This window comes from Cryptococcus depauperatus, chromosome 1 (genome assembly GCF_001720195.1).
Source record: "Cryptococcus depauperatus CBS 7841 chromosome 1, complete sequence".
In the NCBI taxonomy this organism is placed as follows: domain Eukaryota; kingdom Fungi; phylum Basidiomycota; class Tremellomycetes; order Tremellales; family Cryptococcaceae; genus Cryptococcus; species Cryptococcus depauperatus.
In genome coordinates this window covers 1,682,245-1,700,393 of record NC_089468.1, presented here as the reverse complement: position 1 = coordinate 1,700,393, position 18,149 = coordinate 1,682,245, and the positions used below count along the sequence as shown (strand labels likewise).

Here is an 18,149-nt window from a genome sequence, read left to right as displayed (position 1 = left end):
AGGTGAGCTGCAATATGCCGTATTTACATGCCGTCTTCAGTTTCTTCATTGCTTGCCTTCGCATCCTTCTCTTCTCTCGCCCTCCTTCTAGCAGCTAATGCCCTTCCTACACGACTTTCATTTCTAACTCCTAAAGATTGAGCTATCCACTCCCCAGCCTCAACAAGCTTATCCAAATCTATTCCAGTTTCATAACCCATTTTGTGCAACGCATATACAACATCTTCGGTTGGGACATTGCCCGTAGCACCAGGAGAGTATGGACATCCGCCCAAACCAGCGAGTGAAGAATCTATTGTGGCCAAACCAAGAGGCACAAGAGAAAGTATCGATGGGAGGGCTAAAGAAAAAGTATCGTGACACTGCAGAAAACACCGTCAGTTCCGGTCTCTTTCAAACACTTGTGTAAGCTTCATACATGAGCTGCCACTTTGTTCATATCAATGCCTCTCTCCTTCATTCTCTTCCACAAAATACCCCAACTTGCTGGGTCTCCTTCGCCAGTGGTGTCTCCCATGGATACTTCGTAGCATCCCATGTTCAACAATCTCTCCGCCACATCGACCGCTTCATCTGGCGAAGTAGGACCAGTGTAGGGATCTGTGATGACACAAGACACATAGCCTCTTACTCGCAGACTATAGGATCTGGCTTTGTTAATAACAGCAGGAAGAGAGCTGAGAACTTTCTCAACAGATGCATGGTTGTTTGCTTGAGAGAAAGCCTGACATATACATCAGCAAGATTGATAAAACCTCAAAACCTGACTCACTTCAGTTGCAGAGACGAAAACAGCAATTTCATCCGACAGGTTTCCCAAACCCTTGCCTTTCCACTCTTCCTGGAGCTTCAACAAATTGTCCAGACCTTTCATGTTTGGTACCAGAACCGGGTAATGTACATTATTTGCCTCTCTAGGTAATCGTTCGACAGTATGAGGAGTAATGGTTGGCGTACTGGGTCTTCCAGAGAAAGGCGACTCTGAGCGTAAAGTTGGAGAAGGAGGCGTATATGATGCAGAATATGGCGGGAGAAGCGGCAGAAGTTTAGGAGTGTCTGCCATCTATCAAGGCAGTATCAGTACATGCCTGACGTTGCACATATTGAAACAAAACTTACTTGCGGCACCCAATCTCCTCTGACGAAACTTCCGACTTCAATATTCCTTACGCCAGCATTCAATAGTCGTTCCACCAACTCCTTCTTCACATGGGTTGGCACCAATTTGCCTTTTAAATTCTGTAACCCATCTCTGGGTGACACCTCAACAATACGGATATACTGACCTCGGCCGGCGCAAGAAGGAAAAGTCATCAGTTCTCTGGAGATCCTTCCACTTTGTTTGGTAGCTTTCCTTTCGGATTCTGACTCTGCATTGGACGATGGAGAAGGTAACTGGGAAGAGATGAGAGACCGACTAAAGGGTCTTCTGGCAACGAGATGCTGCATCTTCTTTCCATGAAGATAGGGAACTGAGGCAGAGAGCAAAGACGAGAAATGAGCCATCCTGGCGCTGGCGCTGTTGGTATTTGAGCGTGGCTTGAAAGGTTGCAAGACAAAGGATGGAGATGATTCTGTGATGTTTTTGATTATGGAAATATTTCTTGATTCACGCAAGTTGCAAGCAAAGGCTCTGTACTTGAGAGTAGGAGCTCCAAACAAAGACATAGTCTTTCGACCCCTCAATGTAGCTTTCATGGCGAAAAAGGCGCAAGACATGTCGTTTGGGGCTTTTAGAGGCATTAGCAAGGATTAATAAAAGACAATTGCTTACTGTAAATAAAAACGTATTTTTACAAGATGGAAGAGTTATTGTCACATTATATATGATTTGTATTCATGAATACGTATTATTTGGTTCGGCTCTTACCGGCTTCGGTTAATCACAAGTGTCCATTAACCGGTTAGACAGGTAGTATCAGTGTTTATACGGTATAATTGATATATAACTTTGTCTTTGCAAGAAACAATTTCTATATATGAAGCGATGCATCAAAAGCCGAAAGATTGAGTTCTTGATATTAATTAACTGAACACCGTCGCCTTTACATTACTAGGTATCATGTGAAATCTCTCCCTACGTCTCAAATCTCAGCAATCCCATCAAGCTTCTTCTCCTGAGCAGAAACCACGTCTTCCTCTTTTACCTTTATCCTTCCACAGCCTGTTCCTTCTCCCGTCCAGCTTGGGTAGCAGCCTCAGACGCAGGCACAACTTTGGCACTTTCAGGATGGGGGTCGACGTAAGTTTTTTCATTGTTGGCAATCTGCTCCGCGAGGATGGAAAGACCACAGGCAGCGGCAACAAGACCAAGGAAAGGGGGCGACGGGTTCAACGGCCGCGAGCAAAACTCAGGATGAGCTTGCAGACCGACAAAGTAAGGGTGATCCTCTAGCTCGAGCATTTGCATCCTTTCTCCCCGTTCATCCTTGCCAATGAATCTCAACCCGCCCGGCGCTTCGAGTTGCTCGACATAACGAGGCTCAACTTCATATCTATGCCTGTGTCTTTCCCAGACTATGTCTTTGTTTCCATACAATCGTCTGAGCTTGCTCTTCTCGGTATTGGGCTCAAAGATAGTGGGTCGAAGCCCGAGCCGCATGGTGCCACCCATATGCGTTTTGGAAATTTCAGGCATGAAGCAAATGATGGGATGTTGACAGTCAGGGAAGAGCTCGGCAGAGTTGGAATCTGAAACGGTAAATAGCAAGTCAACCACGATTCAAATTCGATGCACTATATTGAACAAACCTTTGAGGTTACAAACATGTCTAGCCCATTCAATGACGGCTACTTGGAAACCTAAGCAGATACCCAAATATGGCACTCTTTGTTCTCTCGCCCATTTCGCGGCTGCAATCATCCCTTCTGTCCCTCGGAGACCAAAGCCACCTGGAACGATGATACCCCTGGCTTCTATGAGATTACACTTGACAATGAAGACCACAATGATACTTACTTGGCAGAACAAACCGATTTCCACGCATTGTGAAATTTGACCGGGTTCTCCGTCTGCATATTAAGTTCAAGGTCTCCGGAATCAACCCACTGTGGGGTGTTTTTAGACTACCGTATTGTTCAAGTAAAAAGAAGACCTACGTGAAGCTCGAGTTTTCGGCCACACCGCATGGATGCGTGTTCAAGAGACTTGACAACGCTCATATAGGAATCTTCCAAAGCGGTGTACTTGCCAACCAAAACAATCTCCACACTTTCAAAACACCTTTCCAATCCCCTAGTCAAAGTCTTCCAGCTGGTTTCAATTCGCTCTCCCTTAATCTTTAATTCGTCCTTGATTTTAACAGAAGATAGGCTGAGTCTTTCCCAAAAGAAATGAAGCATTCCTTGATCTTTGAGAAGAAGGGGAACATGGTATGTAGAGGACACATTATGGACTCCAAGGACTTGACGAGGGGAGACATGACAGAACATGGAGACTTTCTCCATAGTGGCAGTCAGAAGCTCTTCGGTACATCGACAAGCAATCTAACAAGAGTCAGACAGCAAATAACAGACTTCCTGGCTCACCAAGTCGGGCAGTAATCCCAAGCCACGAAGATCCCTAACACCCGCCTGGGTAGGCTTCGTTTTTTGTTCACCGCTAACCAACGGGATGAGGGAGACATAGATAAGCGCAAAGTTTTCGTGGCCAACTCGGAATTGAAATTGACGCATAGCCTCAATAAAAGGCATGGATTCAATGTCACCAACTGTACCACCAAGCTATGGCCCACTTAGCCATGTATGGTATGGCGTCTAGCAAAAACATACTTGCCTCGATAATACAGACATCCGGCTCCTCTCCAGTCTCGTCAACAGGAATCTTGGAAACTCGCTCAATCCAGTCTTGAATAGTATTAGTCAAGTGTGGCACAATCTGTACAGTCTTTCCAAGGTAGTCTCCTCTTCGCTATAGCCACAATTCTTCAATTAAAAACTTCCTCCCATGCAATCCTCTCAACTCACCTCACGATCTATGACATGCTGGTAGACTTTTCCGGTGGTCACGTTGTTGTCACGGTTTAGCGAGACATCAAGATAACGTTCGTAGTTGCCAAGATCGAGGTCGGTTTCGCCACCGTCATTGAGGACATACACTTCACCGTGCTCTGTAGGTGCCATCGTACCGGCATCAATGTTCATGTAAGGGTCAATTTTTATGGAAGTAACCTTCAAGCCTGCTGTCTTGAGAATCAAGCCTGTACTTGAAGCTAGCATTGATATACAGTTTTAGCAATGAATGCCATGGCATTAGATTGGAATGCGCACCAATCACACCCTTCCCAATACCGCTAGAGTCGACTTTGTTAGATGTAAATTCACCTGACATAATCTTGGTCGCTCACGAAATAACACCGCCACAGACTAAGATGTATTTGACCATGATGGTTGGCTTTATAGAGTAACACGATTCGGACGGAGATGGTTTGTTGAGACCAGATTTGGGTCGTTCAAAGTTAAAATGTTGGATATCAAGCTTGTTCTTTTCGATGGCCGGCACCGAATGACAGTCTCTTCCTCAGATTGTGTTCTTATTTGAACTTTGCGAAGGAAAAGTGAGAGTCGTTGTTCTAGAAGATAGAAAAGTAAAAGTAGAAAATAATTTAGCTGCACATTGAACAAAATTCAATTTTCAAAACATGGGCGGCCATCGCCGACAGACGGAATCTTTCTTGTTCTACATCCAATTACCATTAAACTTTCACGCTTTTGTGCCTACGATTGACATTCCTGAAAACATTATATATATTCATGACTAACGATACATGCAGAGGCTACGAGTGACACCAAGGAGGGCGAACAGCGCTCTCACAATCCCACCTAAATCCATGAGGAAAGTTGTATCCACGTCCGCCCTCTTTCCATTTGTCGACCACTTCCCATACACTTTGTAGTCTTGCGGCAGGCACAAAATGATATCGAGCGGCCATAAATGCTTGAAGGCTTTTCCGTCGAAGCTCATCCACAGATGTTTTTGCTATGGCGCTGTTAATGTCTTTGGTAGGGAGATAATTAGATAGAGTGAAAGGCTTGGAAAGAGGTAATATCATCGGATGCAGCATGTCTTGAGAACCAATCATTAGTAAAAATCCACTATTCACATATTCTCATTCAATGAAGCTCACCGTGCTCGACATGTGGGGGGAATGTTGCTACAACACACCCAGACATCATAGCTTCCACCATTCTGGCATTCAACGTTCCATCTTTCCACTCTTCAAACTTTGTGATTGTAAGTTTCTAGGATTCATTTTGTCATGAGATTGAGCGCACCAGACAAATGCCAGACTCTCTCATGGCTTTGGCTCTTCTTTTCTCTTCTGAACGCCAATATTTTCTGTAAGCACTATCTTCCCTTAACGGATCGTCGCCATCTTTGGTTGGTGGAGGTGCTCGGGCAGACGCTTTACGCCGTCGAGGTTTCAGCCCATGTTGACATTCCATAACGTAGAATTAGTGAACTTACGGGTGTGTCTGCTCCAGCCCTTCCCCCAAGGTAACCGTGGAAAATCACAGCTCTTTGTGTTTGGTGACGGGAAATATGTCACAAAATGTGGGGAAGGGATTCTTTTGCTGGGATAAAAAACACTGGGACTGTATGTGCCAAGTAAGAAAATCGATAACCAATCATCACGCGTGACTCACTCTACCTATGTTTTACATTCCAATGTCAACCTGGAGGAATAGATTTTTGAGACAAGAGCCTACCGACGGCGCCACATAAGAAAACAAGCCCAGCTGCCACTGTTCGTCTTGCTGTTCCTTCAACTCCTTGTGAGATACTTCAGGCCTGAGCAGCTGTTGTGGCTGCTCGGTTATAAATACCTAAAGCGTAACGGTTTTAGTCTAAAGACATGAGAATAATGTTTATACATACATTTGCTCTTGGATCAACTCCCTTGGAAAAAGTTTCACTTATCCAAATCGCGCCCTCACAGCCTCCAATATTCCCACTAAAATCTCCTATCCTCCATAAAATGTCCATTTGTTTACATCCGACAGATTCAAGATTTTCACGTGTATCAACGCGATGGTCCCAATTTGATGAAAAAGGAGTTATGATTGAAACATTCACTGATACGGCCTTTCTTAATGCATCGAGAGTTGTGAGCGCATGAGGCATTTCATAAGAATCATCTGTCTTGCTTTGTTAAAAAAATCAAGTCGAGTTGTATCAGAGACTTACAAGGAAGATCTACCACGCATATCAGTGAATTTGTCTTGGCCGAACAAACAAAAAAGCCCACCTATGAATAGCAACACACTTCTCGCTGCACTATGGGTAACATTCTCTGGTGTCGAGTCAAAATATGGTTCTGCCTTTCCATACCATTCGGGAAACCCCCATTGGTGAGCTAACTATTCGTCAGTCTGAAGCCGTTCCTCTGCTCGCCAGAGATAGCTCACGATTCTCTATCTTGACGCTTTCTGGTATCGGCGGTCGTTTGATTACCGCCCATACAAAAGTTATAACCAGGAATGCGAGTGATACTGAAAGGGCGAAAGGTGTTGAGTTGTGATGACACAAATAGACTGTTAAGCGCATGAATGGCTGCTGGACAACAAATTGAATGATAGCAGTGAATACAATATGATACTTTGGAAATAAATATATGCCGAATGATACATTGTAAAAGAAATAAAAAGCCAAGAATGTCTTTATACTAATCTCTTGTCATGATCCGTGCCTGAATTCTTTCCTATTCAAACAAAACATTAGTATTGTCCAATTACAAAAACATTACAATGTTTAAACATTTTATATAGAAACATTTCTAATCACAGAAATGATCTCAAAAGGAATTTATAATTGAAGTATTTGAATATATAGGAGAGCTATTACTGTTGCTGACTTGAACGACCCTATAGACACACCTTTTGTTACCTCTGGACACGGGTTCAGTCAAGTCACTTCACTCGCTCGTCACAGACTATAACATCTGTGATAAGGATGAGCAATAGATAGAATGGCCACTTTGTCATACAACTCCATCTCCTTCAGTCAGGCGGGAGAGCCCTTGTTCAATACTATCAGTCTTTTGAGCCATATCGCAACCAGGTCTGGTTATGCAAAGGGAATCTTGTAGGGAATGATATTTTTACGACACTGGCTCCAGTTTCAATCAGTGCTCTCATCAGGACTTTGTAAGTGGTATAATTTACAAAAAACCAGGCGGTCTTGAATGACAATTGCTCTTTCGACCTGACAAGCCATGAATAGGTTGGTGTCGCGGGCTGAGTTAATTGTTTGAGAACATGGTTGAAGCGCAAAAAAATATTTCAAGTCCAACATATGTGTCATTGACTCCATTACAATGTTGACCAATCTCAAATCACCTGAGCGATGGCTGTATCACGACAAGGAGAAAAAGGTGGAGAGAGCGTTGAGAAGAATATATGGAGGGTTTGCGTACAAGGATACTCTTATTTCCTAGCAATTATCCATGTTGAACAAGAGTAGGCAAGAAGAGGCAGAGTCTTCCGGTGCCGAGTCCAAATGGAACGATCTCTGGCAATGCTTTTATGCTGAAGAGAAAAAGATTGATTACGGATAGTTGAATTATAGAAAATCCTGTTGAAAGGCGGAAGTATTTTTACCGCTGTTGGGATTCTCAAATCTCTGGAGTGCTGTTCATCTTTTCATATATCACGTTCTTTTCTCTTGTTGGATTAGAGGATACTTTTATCACAGTACGTACAAATTTTGTGAAAGCTACAGTACTTGGAAAGTTGCTGACGAATTTGGCGACAGATTGCGGTTGACTGTATCAGAGTTGTTGGAGTTACAGCAAGTTTCTGTATGGTTGGACGCTTTGGACGTCGTCCTCTTCTCATATATACGTAGGTGTCTCCTTGTTTTTATGTCGATACCAGCTTTAGAATTGAAAATATAGGTGTTTTATATTGAGCGCTTTCATCATTGTTGATGCTATAACTGGACATGCAACCAGTTTGAGCCCCATCTTACCAGTCATCCTGCCCTGGGTAAAGTTATGGCTGCTATGACTTGTTTTGATGATGTTTTCATTGTTTCATCATCTTGATTTGGACTCAATCGCATCCTCAGCTTTCGTTCTCAACATTACGTGAGCACCTCTTGCCTGAGTCGTTGCGGTACCACCGAGAATGTGGAAAAGGCTGAGAAACCAAAGAGATTCATGAGCCTTGATACGTCTGGCAATTCTTAAAATCTCTCAAGCTGTTATGAGTGGATGGTTTTTGAATCAAAGAGCAACCGTGGATACTGGTCAAGCCTACAGGTTACAATTGAGATACTTGTGTGCAAGAGTTGTGTCATTAGATTAAATTCTGTTGGCTTCATTACCATTTTACAAAAGTGTTGTATACCATTTATTAATATTCAAAGTCATCCTTATGTTTTCCCCTTCCACGTCATCACTTTTGAATACCTCTTCATCTATAATCCTCAACAATCCTTCATATTATAAACCTTCTTCTTATCATGTAATCTCATTTAACTGTTTGCTCAAGATGTCAATATCTCAAGAAGTATTTGACACTTTAATTGATATGGGCATCGGTCCCACTCTGGCTCATGAAGCAGCTTCAAGATATCACAACGTTGGACCTGCTGTTGACTGGTGTTTTGGTGACGGTGCGAACGTAGGTGTTCGAAGGCGAGAATATTGATCTATGTGGATTGAGTAGACTGACGAGTAAGAGGGCAGTGGACAGCAGAAAGTCAAGTAACCCATGGGCAATCGTCAAAGTCATCGACTTCAATTCACAACGTTGACACTCCCGGTTCGTGGCTTATTATTATTTACTGATACTTTTTCTCATACACTTATCTCTTTCGCTGGTTCTATAGTGGAGCAGCAGGAAGCGTGTAGCGATACGTTAATGCCATCTCCAAGGCCACCAGAAATATTGCTACAATCTAATAATCCTTTCCTCACTACTCAAAATTCAGGCAAATCGGCCAATTCTCCTGTACCACAATATCAAATTGCAGAACATCAAGTCCAATCTGAGCCAAATTCGATAGACCAAATTCAAAAAAACGATGATCTTGCTCAAGCTATCGCACTTTCACAACAGACAGCTGCCAATACTGAACCATTAAATTACCAAGATGAGAAACGAGGGCAGAAGCAAGGACTAGGTCCAAACTCGAATGACTGCGATGAAAAGGGAAACCGCCAAGAAAGAAACCTGAGGGCAGGTGGTGCTCCGCCACCCAGTCCTCAAAACGAGGAAATCGTCCCTTCGTACTTTGGGCCCAGTAACAAGAATAACCATGACGGAAGTATGTCTCTCGTCCCGTCTCAGGTAAGCTCTTCAATTTTTGTTCCAGTAATCTTTGTGGTTTAGTGCTAAAAAGACCAATGAATTGATAGAATCAAAACGGAAATGATGTCGCTTCGAAGGAAGATGCAGATTTAGACAAGGCTATCCAAGAATCGCTTATGACAGCAAGTTTCCATTCTGCTTCAAATGTAAAAGACCAAAAAACTATTGTGCCATCAAAGCGTGAAGAAAAGGCGTGAGCTTCTTGCTGTTTGTCCAGCAAACAAATTGATGTTGAAAGAGCTGCGTACTGATGATTGGTATATGAAGTCCTCTAGTGTTTTTCTCACAATCTGGTGACTATACCTATGCGGCCCACTTACTTCAAGCCTTTGTCACTATTCCAGAATTTTGTAAAAGGATACAAAGTGCTCTTTTGCCGCCTTGTTCAGAATTTGCCAAGAATCGTAGGTGAACCACGAATTCGTCACAGTCTATATATGGAAGTATAGACTGGACAGTTGATGTAGCTGTAAATTAAATGTCGAAATTGTAGGAGGCGTATTGTTGAATGAACTACTCAAAGCGGCGGAAACGGAAACAAACAGCTTCATGTTTGTGGATGAGCATATCAATACGCTGTACAAAGACTCTACTATGGGATCAGGAGTGAGAAATCCATTGCCACCTGCCGATGCTGCCATCAGTGAGTCTGTCATGAACTCTCTCTCGCTTTCAAGATGGGAAGGTTGTGAGAACTTGAGTTGACGTTCTGGATAGATTTCCAAAGTCTTTTGATTGATTTTTGGAAAGATCTGGTGAATGAGAGTGTTGAGACTGAGGCAAAGAGCGCTGAAGAAGCCGTGCAAAGGACGAAGGATTCCCAAAGGTATATACTATGTTTCTTTTTTTCACGATTTACGCTCATTTAGATGTATCACTATTGGTCTCTATAAGACTTTTCGAAACTTGTCTCTTCCACGCTCCGACGACACATCCTACATTTGTCAATTTCAACAATGCGCCACCTCATAACAATGTCCATTCCCAACTTGCTGCTATCTTTTGGGGCAACCAAGACAAGTCTCTTTCCACTTCGACACCAAACGTAGATGATGCAAGCGGGATGGAAGGAGTCATGGCCATAAGCGAGCCAAGTGACGTCTTGACAGTGATGATTCATGCGGACGGGCGAATAGGGAATGGAGAGAGAGAGCAATGGCAGCTCGATGAAGAAATTGTGCTCGGTGTGTTTAGTACCTCCGCCGCGAGAAAGTATTAAACTTATGGTCGATGACATCAACTCTAGATCGGTTCTTATACGAGAATGCGGCATGGGCAGCGAACAGGAGAGGACTTCAAGCAATATCACTTGGTAATGCTCGGAGAACGCAAGAAAAGATTGATCGTTTAACTCTGCACGAAGTGAATCCACTCTTCATGTTGGGAGCAACCAACAAAAACTGACTGGTGATATAGGGTCATGACTACCTAGAAAGCTTACAAACGTATGTCGCCATTTTCCTCTGTATACTGGGATAAAATTAACTAACAAAAACCATTTGTAGAGCCATCAAACATCTTGAATCTACAATTGCCAATAAATCTACCTGTTCAAAGGCGGACCAACGAGAAATGATGAAGATCAAGGTTAGTCTGATCGGCTCAGTCTTGCCTTCACAACAGAAAGTGACTGGGGAATTTTAAATTTTGTAGCTTGAAACAACACATCAAATCATTTCGGCTAAAGTTGACGTTTTGAGGAAAGATCTTGATGAATACAAGAAAGAGGCAGGAGACAAAGTTTTTGAAGTCGATGATCCAGCAATGAAGAAGCATGTTGTATGTCGGTTTCTCGTCCTTTTCAGCTATTTATCTACTATTTCTTATCGCCAGTTCCACACTGAGAGTCTCGGGCTGATGACGAATAGTACACATTGTCAGCAGTATTGATGTATGACGGCAATGTAATAGGCTCGAAACATCTTTATATGTATCTCAAACATGAAGATCATTGGTGGAAGATTATAGAACACGAAGCAGAGAAAGTCAACTGGGAAGATATAAAAGGGGATAAAACAGGATTATGGCTAGATGGTGGTGCTTATCTGGTAAGACATCCTTCTCTACCACATCAGGCATCAAATATTACAACCAAGAAATGGAGCTGACTGAATATTTATAGCTTTTGTACAACCGAATATCTCCACGTGTTATCCCTCAGCTCATACCGGACAACTCTACAAGCTCATGCTCACAGGTGAACATACAAGCGGGCCAGGTAGCATTACCTGCGACAACGGACCCCAGCGAATCTACGTCGCCGCCTGCCCTGTCCACACCTGGATCCAGCTCTGAACCTACGACCACCTCTTTTTGTAATCAAAACACATTAAAGTCTCAAACAGATCGGCCTGATTTAGATAAAGCGACAGGGGCAGACTTGATTGATTTATCTGGAATGATGCCGTCGACTGAGGAAGACATGTGGATTGAAGATTCGAATGCTCGCTCAGTTGTAGCGCTTCAAGAGAAAAGTGAAGAGAGCAACAAGCTCAAGAAGGATAAAGAAGGCGATGATACGGCCATGTTCTAGAGTTAATTATTTGTATGTTGTTATGCCATTTTCTTATAGATGCAACAAAGCGAATTTCACTTTTGAACCTGACTGTTTACCTTCTTTTTTTTCTTTAATTTTCATCATTTATTTATTTTTACTTTCACTTTTATCCTCACTATAATGACATCTCCAAATCCTGTTCAATCATCAACACAACTCTATCGCCGTCTGATATGGCAGTCCACCATTCCTATATGCATCAAGCTTGCGCCTGACTCACCAGGCGCAGGAAACGGGTACGACCGGTATTTTGTACGTCTACAGCCATTTCCACAATCTAACAACTGTACAGATACAAGCGCCTCGCTATACATACCTCCCATTACTCATACCGCAGATTAAAGAGAACCTGGTGGAGCTGGCATTGGACGAGCAGCAACTGGAGGGAACAGACGTAAAAAACTGGTGGTTTGAAGAGGAAGTAAATGAGTCTCAAGAAGAATTGGGTGGGCAAGGCGTGTGCCGGTGGTGAGCTCATGGTTGGCGGATGTGACCTCGAGACTGACGAGGAGGACAAGGCATCATCCACTCGACCTCATCGACCTACAATCTTACATTGCTCGCCCCCGCTCGCTCCCTTCGCCTACCTCAACCAACGAACCTCTACACCCAACACAACGCACGCTTACTCTGTTATTACATCTCAGTGATCCGCCTCAAGACCGTCTGCTCATGTCCAACAGTGAAGAAACGTGCAAGACTCAGTGGTTGAATCAAGTCAAAGAGGCTGACTTTGTTCGATGGAGAAATACAAGTAGGGTGACCAGTTTGAGGAAAGGCGATCTGGAGAGCGGGTGGAATGGACTTGTGCATCGTAGGTCTATACTAAGCACATGCGTAGCTGACTTGTGTCTAGACAATTTTGATCTCCATTCACGTATGACGAACAAAATCCTTCCTCTTCCCATTTCCGTTCCTTCTCAGACTCACACTCAAGGTGCACCATACTCCAGACCGCCCTCGACTGACCCTTCAGGTCCAGGTCAGAACAAACCGTTGGAGAGTAGCTATGCTACACGGAGTGTTCCAATACGCATACATTTACCCAACGGAGCTCCTGTCGTTCAAGAGGTTGTGCCACCTATGGGAGAAAATGGTGCGTGACTCCATTTAGGCTTGTCAAATGGCTGATTGCTGGGTAACAGGCAAAGCGACGACTCTTTTAAGTGTTTTGCAGAAACATCTTCCACTCTTGTTCCCCTTGCCTCCTTCAGAATTCCATGACCCTTACAAGCTGGCGTTTCCAATCGTTATGGGAGTTGTTATACCAGACGAGAGTGAGGTGGGATGGCTAGGCGCATGTCTGGGCGGAGGAGATGGGTGGGTCAGAGTTGGAATATGCTTGAGAGCAGGCTAAGATTATCTCTTCCCTGTGTATCACAAAACGTTGTACAGTAAAAACATCTGCATTTCAAGAGCAATGCAAGCAATCAAATAGATTATGCAGCCATGAGGTCAACGCCTTTACAAATTTCCATTTTGTGTTTGCGCTTTCTGTTATAATCGCAGCACATTCAATTACCATTGTTCTCCTTATCGTTCTTGACTTCGTCAAAGCATATACAGATGGCTGCAATAAGAGCCAAATCGACACCAGGGGCAACAGTCACAAAGTACTGTCCAAGGGTTAGGACCGCAAACGTGGCGCAGAAGACGATTCTACTCACAGTCTGCTTGTCGCGAAAGAGCTCTCTAGCATTGAACAGTTTCCTAGTAATCTGGGCTACAATAGGACCACCGTCAACAGAAATATCAGCTGAGCCGCCCCAAAAATCGCCTTTGAGTACGAGGGTAGTTTCTGTATTGGTTGATACGTTTGTAAAGGTTGCTACTATGTGAGAACCGACTGGTTGCGGGCCAAGCTTGTCAGCTTACGCTCAACATTGTTTGAAGAATTGACGAGACATACGAGAGAGCTTTTTCCTAATTCTGAATATTTCATTCTCTGCCTGATCTTCGCCGATAAAAGTCTTGTGAATTGACATGAGTTTGTTCCTCAAGCCGAACAAGAATTGTCCTCTCGGATCAGTAATGGCTACATTGAGGAATGAGAGTGAGCGACCATGCTTTCAAAGTCTCAAAAGAAAACACAAACTTTTGCGATCACGCATAGACATAACCTTGCCAGAGCATTCAACAATCACGTTTCCGTTCGTATCTTTAACGCCAAAGCTATCCTATCAAAAGCAACATTAGAGATGGTTTCAACCTTTGAATTTGGCTTACACCTGTCCAGCTAAAGACCTTTTCCTTTAAAACCAAGGTCGTAGGCGCTTGGGCATAGTACTGTGGAAGCCTGCCGATAGGAGGGTTGACTGGATGAAGCACTGCTGGTGCTGAAGATGTGAATAAGCCCATGAATGTTACTGGCGAATTGAAATGTTGAAAGTTTCTTATCAAGATGTAAAAAGATGGATAACAAAGGATGAGATTGCTGAATTCTTGTTTATAAATTAGACACCGCTTCTCAGCTATTGCCGACTTCACAATCACAATGACGTTACTGCTTCTTTGCCGACTTTTACTGGTTTATACATAAGAGTAAGATTGTCTCGAGTCCAAAGAAATCTTTAAAATCTAAACAAGTCTGCAAAGCAGACCAATGGTTGAAATGCGTGGTATTGATCGTTTTCTAGTGACCCAATACATCTTCATATTCCATGGTTTCGAGTACAATTACACGCAACATCCAGAAATCCACTTTCAAGCTAAGCCTAGTTACTTCCAGTACATAGGAGCAGTCAGCTGCGATAGTTCTATATTGTGATTATTCGGTTTGAGGCATATGATGGCTTGATTATGTGTGTTTGCTATCTATGATCAAGATAGATAGAACGCAGATCTAATTATTTTCCTGCAAATGGGCAGACCATTGGCCACAAATATGTCTAATCAATCATTAGATCTTGATGAAACGTTGTACAGATGAGAAACTTACTTCTTTCCGTCTCCACCTCTTCTGCTTCCGACTCTACAATCTCTTGAACAAAATCTTTCTCCACATTTTCTACACTCTGGAAAATTGACACCTTCCATACCACAGACGTTACATTGTGTATGCTTTGTCAATGCTGAAGAGAGTTCAGCAGCTGCCAGAGCTGGGTCAATGGGATTGATTGCTTCGGCTGAAGAAGGTTCAAATGGCAATCGTCGGCGAGAGGGAGTGGACAATTTATGAAGGGGTTGAGGTTGAAGCTTGTTGGAAGATGAAGAAGGCGATAAATGGGATGCAAGATGAGGGGAGGAGGCAATATGGCGAATTGATGATACAGATGCTTTGAACAAAGTTGTCTGGGTGAAAGCAGAAGATGTTGATGTACGGCGGACCATGGGTCGGGCCATAACTCTAGCTATATCTCCCCTGCCATCTTCTATGATCTCTTCTCGATCTTCAGGCTCAACTTCTTCATCACCAGTCTGAAGCCAGTCGTCTAATTCAACTGTTGCTTGAACCTTCTTGAGTGAATTCCATGCTGAAACATGGATATTCGCGTCGCTTGATTTTAGTAAAATGGTAGAAGGCGAAGCGGCTTGAATCTCTTTGCCGATCACAGTAGGGGTCAAAGTAGCCAAGCTCACAGAAGATTTGTTGTTTTTGAGAATTCGAGGAGGAGGAGTCATTGATCCAAACGAGCCTGTTGATTCTCCAGGTGAATGAAATTGCAGATGCGTAGAGTAAGGTCTGTTTAGATCTGCTGAGTTGGGACCACTGACAATAGGAAATGGAAATTCTGTCGCGCCTTGTTCTTCCCGACAAGAAGCAGTTATCTTGAGATGTTTGCCAGCTTGGATGATTAAGTCGTCTGGAAATTTGAGGCCGGTTAAAGGGTGAGAAGAGACTGAGTGAAACAGAAGCTCGGACTGGGACCCTTGGGTAGTCATGGCGAGCTAGAATCAAAGATCAATCACCATAATAGGATTTTACTTAATGAGTCTCAACTTACTATATACGTAGTGAGCACTACCACAGCCATGCGGAGCTGTTTCTTGCTTTGGGCATGCCCGATGACACTGCTATTCGGACTTTTTCCATCTTGCGAGCAGACGACCCGTAACTTTAGAATTTCTTTCGCAACTACTTTACCTAGATTCCAAGCGTTTCGACCCTTGTCTCTCTCGCTATGAGGTCTTAAAATGTGTGGGAGTTGTGAAAGCGCCAGCGATGGCAGATACGGGGGGTCAACAGATTGTATGTGTTCATGTGTATAAAGGCGAAGGAGAGGTTGGAGAAGTCGGTACTTTTGATGTCGACAAGTCAGCCTTATTTTCTTACACGAGAAGACGTACGATGTGAGACAAGATTTCTGACTCTTCGTCTTCCGTATCCAAAACCAAACCAACACCAACTGTGTCGAGCGGCGAGCTCTTCTCGATCTTGCCGGGCTCAGTACATGTTTTTGAGATTGTAGTACCAGAGAACGGTAAGACTGGGGATTGGAGGCCAGTCCCAAAAGTCTTGGCTGTAGCAGGAACGGACACACTATTTTTCAGATTTTTCGGCTCAAACATGAATGCTCTTTCTCCCTGCGGACTCTTTGTATCATACCGAAATTGCTGAGTAGTTTGCTTAATCCGAACCCACGTCTCTTGACGTTTGGAATGCTGTCTTTCATGCTCCGATTGAACGATCCAAGCCAAACCAAGGATAAACCAAGCGCTCGCCACTCCCATATCCTCTACATCACAGACAGTTCGCTTCTCATCTCTAGGAATCTGCCATCCGCCGGCGATAAAATCATTTCTGCTTCTCTCTATGGCGGGTGAAGTCGGCGCCGGGGAAGTATGGGTGGACAGAGGGAAATACCGAGACCAGGGTGATGCTGACGGCGTTGTCAAAACGGGCGAGTCTGTCGAAACAAGAGAAGGGATTTTGCTAGTCTCTGGCGAGGACGCAGAAGACATTTTTGCCAATCGTGAACCTCGAATAAGCAAGTTACCAAGTGCAAGGCATGCTTGAGGTGAAGCATATGGCGGTAAAGCCGCACAGGTGTATAATTTGATTGCAAGGTTTGCCCGGTGTGCGATAAGAGCTGTCTGTAGTTGTATATCGTTTATCATCAGACATAGATAGTGTCAATATCAACCTGCATCGATACAAAACGGACGAACCTGAGCATCAAACATCAATGACTCCTCATCGACCTTTGAACTTTCACAGTCCAAATCCGACTCATCTCCAGCATGATAGCCTCCATCGCGACCACCCTCCGCCTGCGATTGGGCGCCATCCGAGGAACTTTTTGCAAAGAACAAAGGGAAGATGGCAAGAGAGTCCTTGAGGGTTGAGATAATAGACAGCGAGTTTGCTGAGCTCCCAGAGCTCATTCCGTTTCTGCCTGTTGTAAATCAAACCTATCTTTGTTGAAGGAAAAAGAAAGCTTCAATCTAGCCTATCGGATATAAATAAAAGATAAAAGCAAAAAGGCACGAAAGATAAAAATCTTTTCCAAACTTATTAATGGTTATTAACCTCCATTATTTTTTTAACGTTTCTCCGTCTTATACATAACTCCAAGATGAATTTTCTTTTTCATTCAACTTTACAACTACCCAGACAAACGATAGCCACTGAGAACAAGACTTTCAACGAAACTCGAGACTCAACCGGAAGACAACGACCATTCCCAGCATGCAGTCATTCATGTCCATTGTATCACCGCTCTTCACTCCTCTACATCTTGAAACCCAACCCTAGTCAAAATGCAAACCACATTGTCATTGAACGATACTCTTTCATCAAAACAAAAGTGACGACGGCCAGCAATCATCAAACGTTTCCAGATTACAGATACTGGTCCACAGACTGTCAATGTGGGGTTATTGTATAGATTGCATGTATAGAAGAAGAATAAAATAGTTAGGAAAAGCTATCAAGTAAACGTGAACAAATGTCAAGGATTTGACCCCGTTTGTATAGATTAGATTAGGAAAAGAATAAGAAAAGTAACAAAAGTTTCTAATGGAGCTAGTGTAGGCACAGGAGTGTGTCACTGAGTTGTTGTTGATAAATACTATGTAGATATAGTATATATCGATAAAGTTGTTGATCCAGCAAAACTAGCACTGGTTGTGTGCATACAAATAACTGTCTAAAGAAAAGATAATCAGAATAATCCTCTTTATATATCCTCTGCTACATCTCAGAGAACGTTTATGTTCCACGCTGGAAGATATCCATTGGCTACGGCCAGACCTACAATATAGCTACACAGAAAGCGGAGGTCGCCGCCGCGCGCCTCCAGCCATAACAGTCGTATACGGCTCTGCACTTGCAATG

At 43.4% G+C, this 18,149-nt stretch overlaps 8 protein-coding genes across 8 annotated transcripts; 3 read left to right on the top strand and 5 right to left on the bottom strand.

Annotated features, from left to right (window-relative positions):
• Positions 1-23: 23 nt before the first annotated feature.
• Positions 24-1,743, bottom strand: L203_100639 (uncharacterized protein; the record flags this gene model as incomplete). The annotated part of the gene is made up of 4 exons (XM_066210096.1): positions 24-362; positions 419-724; positions 773-1,063; positions 1,120-1,743. The coding sequence occupies 4 exons, from the start codon at positions 1,741-1,743 to the stop codon at positions 24-26; spliced, it is 1,560 nt and encodes a 519-aa protein (XP_066066193.1).
• A 406-nt stretch (positions 1,744-2,149) lies between these two features.
• Positions 2,150-4,384, bottom strand: L203_100638 (CTP synthase; the record flags this gene model as incomplete). The annotated part of the gene is made up of 9 exons (XM_066210095.1): positions 2,150-2,691; positions 2,752-2,909; positions 2,960-3,048; positions 3,100-3,486; positions 3,529-3,723; positions 3,776-3,910; positions 3,967-4,211; positions 4,270-4,292; positions 4,347-4,384. 9 exons carry the CDS (start codon positions 4,382-4,384, stop codon positions 2,150-2,152), a joined length of 1,812 nt encoding a protein of 603 aa, XP_066066192.1.
• A 391-nt stretch (positions 4,385-4,775) lies between these two features.
• Positions 4,776-6,547, bottom strand: L203_100637 (uncharacterized protein; the record flags this gene model as incomplete). The annotated part of the gene is made up of 9 exons (XM_066210094.1): positions 4,776-5,065; positions 5,127-5,223; positions 5,275-5,405; positions 5,468-5,595; positions 5,714-5,826; positions 5,879-6,138; positions 6,188-6,196; positions 6,249-6,356; positions 6,409-6,547. 9 exons carry the CDS (start codon positions 6,545-6,547, stop codon positions 4,776-4,778), a joined length of 1,275 nt encoding a protein of 424 aa, XP_066066191.1.
• Positions 6,548-7,445: 898 nt separating this feature from the next.
• Positions 7,446-8,007, top strand: L203_100636 (uncharacterized protein; the record flags this gene model as incomplete). The annotated part of the gene is made up of 4 exons (XM_066210093.1): positions 7,446-7,458; positions 7,676-7,692; positions 7,754-7,842; positions 7,896-8,007. The coding sequence occupies 4 exons, from the start codon at positions 7,446-7,448 to the stop codon at positions 8,005-8,007; spliced, it is 231 nt and encodes a 76-aa protein (XP_066066190.1).
• Positions 8,008-8,493: 486 nt separating this feature from the next.
• On the top strand, positions 8,494-11,848 carry L203_100635 (uncharacterized protein; the record flags this gene model as incomplete). Its single annotated transcript, XM_066210092.1, has 14 exons — positions 8,494-8,625; positions 8,691-8,766; positions 8,834-9,294; positions 9,363-9,508; positions 9,583-9,719; positions 9,809-9,958; positions 10,033-10,141; positions 10,210-10,499; positions 10,562-10,677; positions 10,732-10,760; positions 10,821-10,902; positions 10,969-11,094; positions 11,184-11,363; positions 11,438-11,848. The coding sequence occupies 14 exons, from the start codon at positions 8,494-8,496 to the stop codon at positions 11,846-11,848; spliced, it is 2,445 nt and encodes an 814-aa protein (XP_066066189.1).
• A 144-nt stretch (positions 11,849-11,992) lies between these two features.
• L203_100634 (uncharacterized protein) lies at positions 11,993-13,229 on the top strand (the record flags this gene model as incomplete). Its single annotated transcript, XM_066210091.1, has 5 exons — positions 11,993-12,124; positions 12,210-12,340; positions 12,391-12,686; positions 12,729-12,968; positions 13,018-13,229. The coding sequence occupies 5 exons, from the start codon at positions 11,993-11,995 to the stop codon at positions 13,227-13,229; spliced, it is 1,011 nt and encodes a 336-aa protein (XP_066066188.1).
• Positions 13,230-13,386: 157 nt separating this feature from the next.
• Positions 13,387-14,230, bottom strand: L203_100633 (uncharacterized protein; the record flags this gene model as incomplete). Its single annotated transcript, XM_066210090.1, has 5 exons — positions 13,387-13,488; positions 13,540-13,718; positions 13,782-13,907; positions 13,968-14,049; positions 14,099-14,230. 5 exons carry the CDS (start codon positions 14,228-14,230, stop codon positions 13,387-13,389), a joined length of 621 nt encoding a protein of 206 aa, XP_066066187.1.
• Positions 14,231-14,714: 484 nt separating this feature from the next.
• On the bottom strand, positions 14,715-17,197 carry L203_100632 (uncharacterized protein; the record flags this gene model as incomplete). Its single annotated transcript, XM_066210089.1, has 5 exons — positions 14,715-14,760; positions 14,811-15,760; positions 15,817-16,110; positions 16,160-16,906; positions 16,982-17,197. The coding sequence occupies 5 exons, from the start codon at positions 17,195-17,197 to the stop codon at positions 14,715-14,717; spliced, it is 2,253 nt and encodes a 750-aa protein (XP_066066186.1).
• Positions 17,198-18,149: the final 952 nt, after the last annotated feature.